The 11,645-nt window shown below is 44.8% G+C and overlaps 1 protein-coding gene across 1 annotated transcript; it reads left to right on the top strand.

Moving 5' to 3' along the window:
• Nucleotides 1–6,308: 6,308 nt before the first annotated feature.
• LOC136529615 (protein RGF1 INDUCIBLE TRANSCRIPTION FACTOR 1-like) lies at nt 6,309–10,495 on the top strand. Its single transcript, XM_066522691.1, has 4 exons — nt 6,309–6,670; nt 9,253–9,327; nt 9,435–9,575; nt 9,826–10,495. The coding sequence occupies exons 1-4, from the start codon at nt 6,500–6,502 to the stop codon at nt 10,180–10,182; spliced, it is 744 nt and encodes a 247-aa protein (XP_066378788.1). The 5' UTR covers nt 6,309–6,499; the 3' UTR covers nt 10,183–10,495.
• Nucleotides 10,496–11,645: the final 1,150 nt, after the last annotated feature.

Genomic DNA, 11,645 nt, shown 5'->3' on the forward strand with positions numbered 1-11,645 from the left:
AGGCGACGTGGGTGAACGCAAGCGGCGGCACCGCCGCTCGGTTACCCGGTCATAGGCCTCCTAGCAGGCGCTGCAATACAAGTTGATCAATGACCAATGTAATAGCAAAGCTTTCAGTACACTAGAAGGTCTGAGCGTCCATGTAAAATTTATTGACCCCCATAGGACGCCTCTAAGGCGTGTTGTAACGAATATTTTCTCTATCCTAATACAAAGACGTGCAAACCTTTTGTGTGATCGAGAAAAAAATAGCATTGATCACCTCATCATGCAACGGTTTTTTTTGAAGGCTAAACCCTAGGAATGTAAATGGGATCTTTACTATCGATTTTTCTAAGAAATTCCCTTGTTTAAAGGATAGGGCGGGGACTAGGGCCAATTCTTCCATGGGTATTTAAACGAGCAAAATTATGATCAGGTTTGGCAGAGTTTTTTCGGCCACTAAACGGCGAACGTTCACCTGATTTGAATCGGGCGATCGATCAGACCCGTCCCACAACTTTTCTTTTTTTAGAATGTTACAAAATTATACGCATAACTTCAACGTATAACTTGCGGAATAAACTTTAACATATAACTTATACACGTAACTTCAAAGTGACAAAGTTACACGCATAACTTATACATATGGCTTACTACGTGACAATGTTATACGCATAACTTTTATATATAATATTTTGCGGAACAAACTTATCAATATAATTTCTTAGAAAGCTACAAAATTATATACAAAACTTCTATTTATAACATTTTGTAGAACAAATTTATTATCATATGTTTTTATTATAAATTTTTTGATACAATTTTTATGCAATTTCATAGACAAATTATCATGATAACTTTCGTATGTATAAGTTGTGTTCATAAAATTATTATAAAAAATTGTGCCACAAAATTTATGTTGAAAATTTATTATCATAAAATAATATAGAAAAAAGTTTCATGCTAAGCTTTTTGTGAAACTGCATAAAAATTGTATAAAAAATATATGATAAAAAGTTGTGTTAATAAGTAATGCTCTGCAAAATGTTATCTTGACAAAGTTCTGAATATAAGTTGTGGTATAATTTACTTACTTTCCAAATGTAAAAAAGTCATGGAAATATTTTTTAGAAAAGGAAAATTGCTGGAGTAACTCATCATCCTCCAAATCTCCTCCAGCGAGCTTCTGCCGGAGTGGAACGGGAATTTTTGTTTTTCTCACCACCCCCAGGTACGGGGATGAAGAGTCATTCTCCTATAGAATTTTTTTTGGTATGCATATCTGGTACGGAGCAAAGTCTCCACTACTTTCCATGGATCGAGGAGGAGGAACAACCAAGTGGCGCACACTCTGTAAAATTTGGGAGAGTGAGCAAGTTCGTACATGCTTACTACTGAATCTTGGCTGAAACTGGCTGAAAAATACTGTTCTGACTGAATTACTGTGAGAGAAAAATACTGTTCCGGTTGAAAAAACAAACCGAATATGGAGTAAACCGAACGGGGCCACAATGAAAGAAGTAGGAGGCTAGTGAGTGCATGAAGCTTGCCGGGGCGAATCTAAGTTAGATAACCATCGTTAGCATCTCTAAAAATGATGTGGCTATTAGGAACTACAGTTAGCACTGTATACGGTAATGTTCCATTAGAATTTCAGAAGTTACCGGGGTCGGTGGATCCCGACGGCAAGCTGTAGCTTCGCCTTGGACTTCCTCCGTTCTTTTTTAATTGCCATCTAGATTTTCGTGTTAGTTTAGACTGGATTTATATAACGTATCGGTAACATTCGTATCTCTAAATAAATGTATTATAAAAATATATTTGATGGTTAATCTAATAATACTTATTACTCTCTATATAAATATTAGTAATCTCTTATAAATATTTCATCAAATTTGGGTTCGTTCAACTCCTTAGTACTCCCTCCGTCCAGGAAAGAATGCAATTATAGCCAGTATCATGATTTAATATCCTAAGTTCGATCAATTATAGATGAAAAAGTATCAATACTTAGGATATCAAATAAATAGCATTAGATTAATTATGAAATGTATTTTCATACTAAATTATTTTGGAGCTGTAAATATGAATAATATTCATTAGAAATTTAGTTAAACGTGAACCACTTTTGCTGGCACGCAACATGTAGTTGTATTCTTTTCTGGACAGATGGAGTATACGAGAATGACACTTAAAAGAGACCGAAGGTGTATAATAAACCAAAGGCCAAAAGGCATGCCGAGACAGGCCGGCACAAGGAAATTAGGCCCTCGTTTGGTCTTGTTCTTCCCTCCACTCCACCTTCACGATTCCAGAAACCAAAAGGAAATAGGAGGAACAACTTTGCCTGGAGTTTGCGCTAAGAGCAGCTGAAAAAGGAAGAGAGCTAAAAAAGTATAGCTTTGCTCGGCTTGGTACTACACAACTACGTGCACGCGAGCGTTCCCCTCCTCTCTGGCGGAACTAGAAGGTAATGCTCACTGGCCCCGCCATTGACGGAGGAAGGCAAAAGGAGGGGAAACATGAATAGAAGGGAGTGCCGTGGGCGGTGTCAAGGCAGAGGCAAGGGAGACGGTGCGGGTGGGGAGGAGCGAGCGGAAAGTGAGAAGAGGAAGAAAGGATAAATGGGCGAGGTGACAAAATAATGGAAAAATGAGGAAAAAAAGAAGGATAAAATATAAGGATAGTATGGACATTCACCCTTTTTATCTACCATAAAAAATTATGTTACCTAACGTTGTTCTAGAGAAGATGTCCAGAACCAAAGAAAGTTGTTTCACCGGAAAAACTAGAGACAGGACGGTTTTATCTAAAGCGGAGCCGAAACTATCAAACAGACCTATCGTCGCAGAAGAGAGAGCCATATGAGTAAAAAATACCTTTTACATATCTTTCTACCTTTCTGATAACTCTTTTATATCCTATACGTATTTTGGAGAGCTAGTCCGACTCGGGGTGTTACGGTCCGACTGCTCGGACCGTAATCCCGCGCCGATGTTTCCCACCCGTGCTCACTTTCCCGCGGACCCGCCCGCTCTCGTAGATGTCTAAGGCGCGCGCTCCGCGCTCGTAACTTTTTTCTACGGTACGCGCTTCTTTCTCCACGTGAGAAAATAACAAACAACAAAAATAAGTAAAAACTAGTGAGGGTGCAAGGGTTTGAACCCAGGATGTCATTCCTCTACCACTACAACAAATTAATTTTTGTGGTATATATATGAAATGTTTTTGTTATTAAACCATTTTAAATCAGAAAAATATATCACACACTATCTTCATGAGTACTATATGAATACTAAAAAATAATAATAGAACACTAAAATAGATCTAGAACATCGCATATATATTATGTGCACGTCACAAGAAAATAACATATAACATCACATGTATACTATATAAATATCGTAAAATACATCATAAAACATCATAAAATACATCACAGAACATCACATGTATACTATGTAAACATAAAAATACATCACAAAATATAAAAATAATTAAGCACAGTAAAAACAAAAATAAATAAATAAATGAAAAAATAAACACATGTAATAGAGTAAAAATTTAAAAATAATATCACATGGATACTTTTTAAAAAATATTCTAAAATAGACTAGAATATCACATGTATACTAAGTGAACGTCACTAAATACATCATAGAACATCACTTAATACATTATAGAACATCGTATATATATTACGTGAACATCACTAAATATACCATAGAACATCATATCTATACTGTGTGAACATAAAAAACATCAAGAACATTAAATGTATACTATGTAAACATAAAAAATACATCACAAAACATAAAAATATTTAAGTATAGTAAAAACAAAAAAGAAATAAATAAATGAAAAAATAAAAACATGTTATGGAGAAAACATTAAAAAGAATATCACACGGGTTTTCAAAAATATTCTAAAATAGACTATATAATATCACATGTATAGTAAGTGAACATCACTAAATACACCATAGAACATCACTTAATACGTTATACAACATCACTAAATACATCATAAAACATCATATGTACATGGTGCGAAAATAAAAAAAAATATCATATAACATCACATGTATACTACGAGAACATCACATGTATATTACTTGAACATCGCAAAATACATCATAGAACATTACATGCGTACCACTTGAACATAAAAATCAAACCTCACAGAACATCACATGTGCAACACGTGAACATAAAAAAACATAGAACATCACATGTATACTAAGTGAACGTCACTAAATAATATCATATGTATACTATGTAAATATCACATGTATACTATGTAAAAATTTAAAAATAATATCACATGGATACTTTTTAAAAATATTCTAAAATAGACTAGAATATCACATGTATACTAAGTGAACGTCACTAAATACATCATAGAACATCACTTAATACATTATAGAACATCGTATATATATTACGTAAACATCACTAAATATATCATAGAACATCATATCTATACTGTGTGAACATAAAAAACATCAAGAACATTAAATGTATACTATGTAAACATAAAAAATACATCACAAAACATAAAAATATTTAAGTATAGTAAAAACAAAAAAGAAATAAATAAATGAAAAAATAAAAACATGTTATGGAGAAAAACATTAAAAAGAATATCACACGGATAGTTTTAAAAAATATTCTAAAATAGACTATATAATATCACATGTATAGTAAGTGAACATCACTAAATACACCATAGAACATCACTTAATACGTTATACAACATCACATATATATTACGTGAACACCACTAAATACATCATAAAACATCATATGTACATGGTGCGAAAATAAAAAAATATCATATAACATCACATGTATACTACGAGAACATCACATGTATATTACACGAGCATCGCAAAATACATCATAGAACATTACATGCGTACCACTTGAACATAAAAATCAAACCTCACAGAACATCACATGTGCAACACGTGAACATAAAAAACATAGAACATCACATGTATACTATGAGAACATAAAAAACAAGAAAAGAAAAGAAAACAAGAAATAAAAGAAAGGTAAAAAATTTTAAAAAAGGGAAAAATAATAAACACATAAAACAAAATAAAAATAAAAATGAATGATGCAGAGAAAGAAAAAGAAAGGAAAAATAAAAAATAAAAATAAAAGAAACATAAAAAAATAAAAAGTAAAAGAATAATAAAAATTCACATAAAACAAAAATATATAAATAAAAAATGAAGCACGCAAAAGGAAAAAGGAAAAAGAAAAGGAATAAAAAGAAAAAGAGAAGAAAAGAAGAAGAAATGAGAAGAAGAAAAAAGAAAAGAAGAAAAAAGAAAAGAAATGAGAAGAATAAGAAAAAAAGAAAGATAAAAAAGAATCTAACGTACCTAGAGGCTGGCAAAAACAATAAATAAATATAAATAAAAAATGAAGCAAGAAAAGGAAAAAAGGAAAGAAAAAAAGAAAAGAAAGAAAAAGAAAATCCCGCGCTCGGCTCCCGCCCGTCTGCATATGGTTCCCGTGGTCCCCGCGATGGTTCCTACGCTCAGCGCGGCTCCTCTGTCGTCGAGTCGTTCGGGTCCGGCTATTCGGACCCGAAGCTTTCGGGTCCAACTCTCTATTTTAGTTATTAGGAAGAAATTAGAAGTAAATAATAGTATATATTTAAAAATGAATTGGTGAACAAATTTGTTACCAAAATCCCTACCTTTATCCATATGAAAGGATATAAAGAAAATCTTAAGGCTGCTCTATGGCAGCGCTGCAGCGGCCATGTGCCAAGGAACGGTTGCCCGACTCCTGCAGCACCTGTTGATCCGGAAGGAACCGTACGAGTGCTTCTCCGTGGCAAGAGTTGCGGCGCTCGACGTGGCAAGTGATCCGATCCCGCTGTTGGTCTTTCCCTCCGAGCAAGGCCGGTGAACCTGCGGAGCAATTCGCACAGGGCGCTGCCCCTGGTCACGAACGTACGAAAAGGAGATCGCGGCCCCTCCAGCGGCGCGGAAACGATGGGGGCCGGCCTCGGACCGGCGACGCGACGGCCCCCAAGCGCCCCTTCCTTCTCGTTCGCTAGCTTTGACCACCCATCCCAACCCGAACAGCTGCCCCCCTCAGCTCCCGTCCCGTCCCGTGCCACGTTCTCCTACGCCGCGCGCCGCTCAGCCTCTTGCTTGGCTCCATGCCCTCTACTCTATCGCTATCACCTATCAGTAGCTGCTGCGGCTCAGCACGCTCACTACTCCTCCCCCTCACCGCGCCTCGCCTCTATATATAGCCGCGCGCTGCGGAACGGAGTACGCCTCCTCCTCCTTTAACATTCCATCTAGCCAATAATCTCTCCAGAACGACTCGCCGCGGTGCTTACACACTGCTCCGTACGGAGAGCCAGAGCCGGAGAGGGAGAGCTCACCGGGAGGAATAACACCTGCGAGAGGGCCGCCGCCGGGGGGCCGGGGGAGGAGGAGCGAGGGAATTGTCGAGACGAGACGAGACGAGACGAGAGAGAGAGAGAGATGGGGATGAGGCCCGGGTGGGTTGGCGGGCTGGTGGAGGAGAGCTTCTTCGTGGGGTGCGCGGCGCACGAGAACCGGAAGAAGAACGAGAAGAACATCTTCTGCCTGGGCTGCTGCGCCAGCATCTGCCCGCACTGCGCCCCCGCGCACCGCCACCACCTCCTCATCCAGGTACAAGTACTACACTGTTTGTTAGCTCAGCTGCCCGTTGCTTGCTGCACACCACACATCACACACACGGTGGGAGGGAGATGCCTGCCTGCCTGCCTAGGGAATTCTTTCTCTTCTCCAAAGAACACGGCGGCGGCTCCGTTCCGTGCGCCTGTTCTTCAGCGACCACGTAATTTGCTGTTAATTCGTCTCTCGATGCATGATATGCTTGAGTCTAACCGGCGTACTCGGTACTCCACAGTTCGTGCTTTGCTCAATTCAGTGCGTGCGTTCCGTTTTTCCGTGGGTCACCGACGCTTTGTACTTGCTCAACAGCCGGGATCAGCCTTTTCGGCCGTCTGACCGCTGCTACTGCCTATACTAATAACTCCACTAGGCTGGGTGGCTGTCGCTAGCTGCTTCTCAAAGGGGATCATCTCCTCCCTTCCTCTCCCTGTACTAGGAGCCAGTAGCAATTTCCACTCCTACAGTGGTGTAGCAGTACTAGAAGCTAGGTAGGCTTTGGCCGCGTAATTACGGCATGGTTGGCCTCGGTTGGGCTTAATTGCGGCGCGAGGGGCAAGAGTTAGCGCAGTCCCAAGGCGGGGCAATGCAATTAACGCCCCGCCGGCCGCTCGCTCTTAGAGTCTTAGGACCCCGTGCGTGCGTGCTGCTCGGCATCACACTTCCTCTTGTCGTTTTCTGTGCCCCAATTACTCTCTCGCTTAGCCAGATACTACCGGCCGGCGCCTCTGGTTGATGATCATCATCATCATCACTCCCACTCAAATTTACGAATCCCGTCGTTACTAATCACCGCCGTACCAGCCTACCAGGGAAATTCGCTGCCAATTCACTGCATGCAATTTAGGATCGCCTCTCCTTTCCTCTCTTGGATGGTGGCAGTGGCAGGACGCAGGAGGAGTAAAAGCCCCGAGCTCGATTGGGAGACGGGCACGGTACTGGAGGGTAAAACGAAAAGCGGCGAGGCCTGATCGGGCTTGGCCTTACGCCCCGAACAAGCATAGTCTCACGACGAGCGAGCAGCGAGCCTGCCTGGGGCCTGCTGCTAGTTGAATTCCCCATCCGCCCGGCCGGTCCGGCGCTGGGTGCATGAGGCATGATGCATGCGGCCCTGGGTGGTGGTCTGGGACCTGGCGGCCGGCCTCCTCCTCCTGGAGTGCACGCTCTCCTCCCCTTTTGTTGGCTCGCCTGCAAAGGCTGCTGCTCCCCACACTCCCTTCTTCTCACCCTGCGCGCCTTGACCTTTCCACGCCCCTCCGATCGGCCGGCCGCCGCTCTGATCTTTGCACGGCGAGCCGGTGGCCTTTTTAACGGTGCTAATAGTGATCCCACTGTTGATCGAGTTGCTTGCTACCGGTACGCACGTACGTATAGTACCTTGTCTGCAATCTGCGTAGCCTTGTTGGTCAGGTCAGCTGAATATAATTCATTCCCAGCCGAATTGCATGCGAGCGTCACTGGCACAGATGGGCAGGGTTATCCGGATGTGTGTTGCCATGTATAGCAAAGCAAGCGCCTTCCTTCGCCGGTCACCACTCATTCATCACTCACTCACCCTCTTCACTTCCTGCGGAGACGATCAGACGAGACGACGCCGCTGGTTGGCTGGTAAATGGATGGTCCTGCATGGCCGCTCGCCGCTGCCCGGCGGGGTAACCACGTAACGCAGTGCTGCTGCTGCTGCTCCGTCCTACCGGCTAGCTAGCGCTGTCGGTGTGCCTGGCTGGCTGGTGGTTGTTACTGCAGCCAGGCCACCCACTGGAGATAGTTTTACCAGCAGGTGCATTGCATGCACCCACGGTAAAAACAAAACGACGACGACACGCCCACAAAAACAAAAGCCGCGCTCTCAATACTGTTGCCGCCTCCGAATAGTATGACCGCCTGCATGCTTTGCTCTGCTACCGTCCAAGCCCGGGCCTTGATGGTGCGACACTGTTCATCCATTCAGGCCACAGTTAGGTCGTCGTCGTGGCCGCCTGCCTGGTGCCTGCTGCTCTTTCTCTCTCTGTGTGTCTCTGAGTGACCAACCATGCGAGCCGGTGGTGGCCGGCCGGCGTTCACTCGCTTCCCACCCTCCCACAAGTCACAACCTTTCGTTCGTTCGGTTCCTTGTGTGTTTATTTTTACCGCGGGGTTAAAATAATCCAGCCGGGAGTAGCTTTCTTGACCGTTGTGCCCTCGAGGCGTCGTCTGGATTTTGCCCGGGGACAGGGCCGTTTCGGTCGTTGCGCCGGCAGGCACACACAGTGGACAGAAGCTAGCGCCCTTGGTCTCCCGCGATAAGGATGGCGACGAGCCGCCGGTCAAAGCGTCGCAATTATTACCGGTGACTAGCCTAGCTAGCTCGTCAGACGCCAGGCCTGTTCCCCCCGTCCCGCTGGTGGAAATTATTACCACCACGCCGGCACGCACTGCGTTTAAAACTACTAGTACGTTGCGCAGCTCACCACGTTCACACCCACACAGCCCCTGAATGCATGCCTACGTGTTGTATGTGTACGAGTCGACGGGTTGTACCGTATTGTATAGCGATGTTCCTAGTATAACGTACGTGTGTGCTCGACTTGCTTGGGCAGGTGCGGAGGTACGTGTACAATGACGTGGTGCGCCTTGACGACCTCGAGAGGCTCATCGACTGCTCCTTCGTCCAGGTGATGCATCCATGGATAGATCACGTACCAGTGCTGCTTCTGCTGCGTGCGTGCTCCGAATTGTTGAATCCTGATCGATTATGGTGTTCTCTCATGCATGCATGCAGCCCTACACGATCAACAGTGCCAAGGTGATCTTCCTCAAGCCGCGGCCGCAGTCCAGGCCCTTCAAGGGCTCTGGCAACGTCTGCTTGACCTGTGACCGGATCCTCCAGGAGCCTTTCCACTTCTGCTGCCTCTCCTGCAAGGTACTACGGTACTATCTACTACTGTATATACCACCACCACCCATACATGCTACCAAAAAATTCTTCTACATGCACATGCCTGCGACAGCGTGCCTGCCGTCGCTTCACTCGCAGGTCGCACCACGTTTGCATGCAGTCACACGGTCGCACATGCATGCTTAGATACGGGTACGGCCTAACGGCCCCGTTTCCGTGGCCTGTTTACTTGAAACCAAGAAGTAATAATGGGTGCACGCACGCGCGCATGCAGGTGGACCATGTGATGATGCAGGGCGGCGGGGACCTGTCCAACATCCTGTACGTGCCGGGCGGCGGGACGCCGGGCCTGGTGGGCTGCGGCTTCCCGCGCTTCGAGAACCTCCGCTTCGACGACGACCCCGCGGGGCAGTACGGCGGCCAGGTCACGCCCAACTCCATCCTCGAGGACCCCATGCAGCACGGCGGGGGCAGCGGCGGCTCCGCGGCCAGGCACGCGCGGCGTGGCGACGACGTCGTCCCGACGAGGAAGAAGAAGAGCGGCGGCGGCGGCGGAGGGTTCTTCCCTCAGATCGTCCTCTCGCTCGGCAACAGGCGGAAGGGCGCGCCCCATAGGGCGCCGCTCGCGTAACTGCCATGCATGCGCTCGTACAGACCCCGTTACGTCGCCGACGTTGCCGCTATATATATATGTGTGTCCTGTTAATTATGTTGTTAATTACTACTATTACCCTTAGGTAGCAGTGTCATTAGCAGAAGTACTTAGTGTAATCCTATGTAGAGAAGAGAATGAGTGAGAGAGAGAGGTGGCAGCGCAGGCTGGTTGGTTGGTTGGTTGCAGCTGAGTGAGCCCTGAGAGGGATGGATGGCCTTTTCTAGCTAGGGCCATGCATCTCGCTGCTGCAGTGTTTTGACGAGACTTGAGAGGAGGAGGCAGGGAGGAGAAGCAAGCAAAGCTAGCTTGCATGCTGCTGGTAGCAACCAGGCCCTGCTGTTGCAAGCCCAGGTAGGCACAGGCTTCGCCTCGTGGGTGGGTCCCCCGGTGCAGGCCGGGTCGATCGTCCGCGAGGGTATGTATAGCCGGTGGCTACCAATTTTGTACTTGATGCAACGGGGGCGGTTGCTCGATGGCATGCATGCTTACACCATTGTTAAGTCCATGACCAATATATAATAGACGATGTTGTGCATTTCATTATATACACTCCTGTGGTTGAGAATTGTGTGTGATACAGGCATGCAAGCACGCATGGGTAATGGGTAGGGTGAGCATCTGTACTTGCGTGTTGTTCGTGGGTCTCCATCCATTTCACACTCGTTGTCTGTTGACTAGCTCGTCGTGTGACCGGCATGGAGGCACGGCGGCCGACGTGCTCCTCCGCCATTCTCATGATCGGTCAGGTTCTGCCGATGGATCTAGCTAGGTACTAGGTAGTAGAACTTTCTGATTGTGTTTGTAACTCGATCATCGTCACCGGCCTAATAAATTGCGCATGAGAAATACATGCATGCACTGTGTCTAGTACTATACCTATATATACAGGTACTGACGTAGCGGTGTACGTGTATCATGCTACCCTTCCAAGAGTATACCATGCTACTTAACCCGAGTAATATAATTTGAAATATAGATTTGACTTGATAGAGACAACTATAGCTCGGTGCTAGGCAAGTGCGATTTGTCGTCTTAATTAACCCGAGGTTAATTAGTGGCAAGTGTCAAAAGTCAGAGTACGTACTGTACGCAAGTGCATCACCTCCAAGACGAGCTGTCGAGCTGTGCGCCCATCCCATTTTACAAGCTTTTTGATGCCTTGTTTAGATGCCATTCAAATTCCAAGTTTTTTCACTCTCTCTCCATTACATCAATTTTTAGCCGCTTGCATGGAGTATTAAATGTAGGTAAAAAAAAAACTAATTACACAGTTTAGTTGGAAATCACGAGATGAATCTTTTGAGCCTAGTTGACCCACGATTGGACAATATTTATCAAATAAGACGAAAATGGTACTATTCATCACGTTAAAAAAAAATTTTGCAAAGTGAACGAGGCCTCAGCAAAGTGGCCGAAAGCAGCGTTTTTCGGGACTAGGC

This window comes from Miscanthus floridulus, chromosome 19, assembly GCF_019320115.1.
Source record: "Miscanthus floridulus cultivar M001 chromosome 19, ASM1932011v1, whole genome shotgun sequence".
Classification (NCBI taxonomy): Eukaryota; Viridiplantae; Streptophyta; class Magnoliopsida; order Poales; family Poaceae; genus Miscanthus; species Miscanthus floridulus.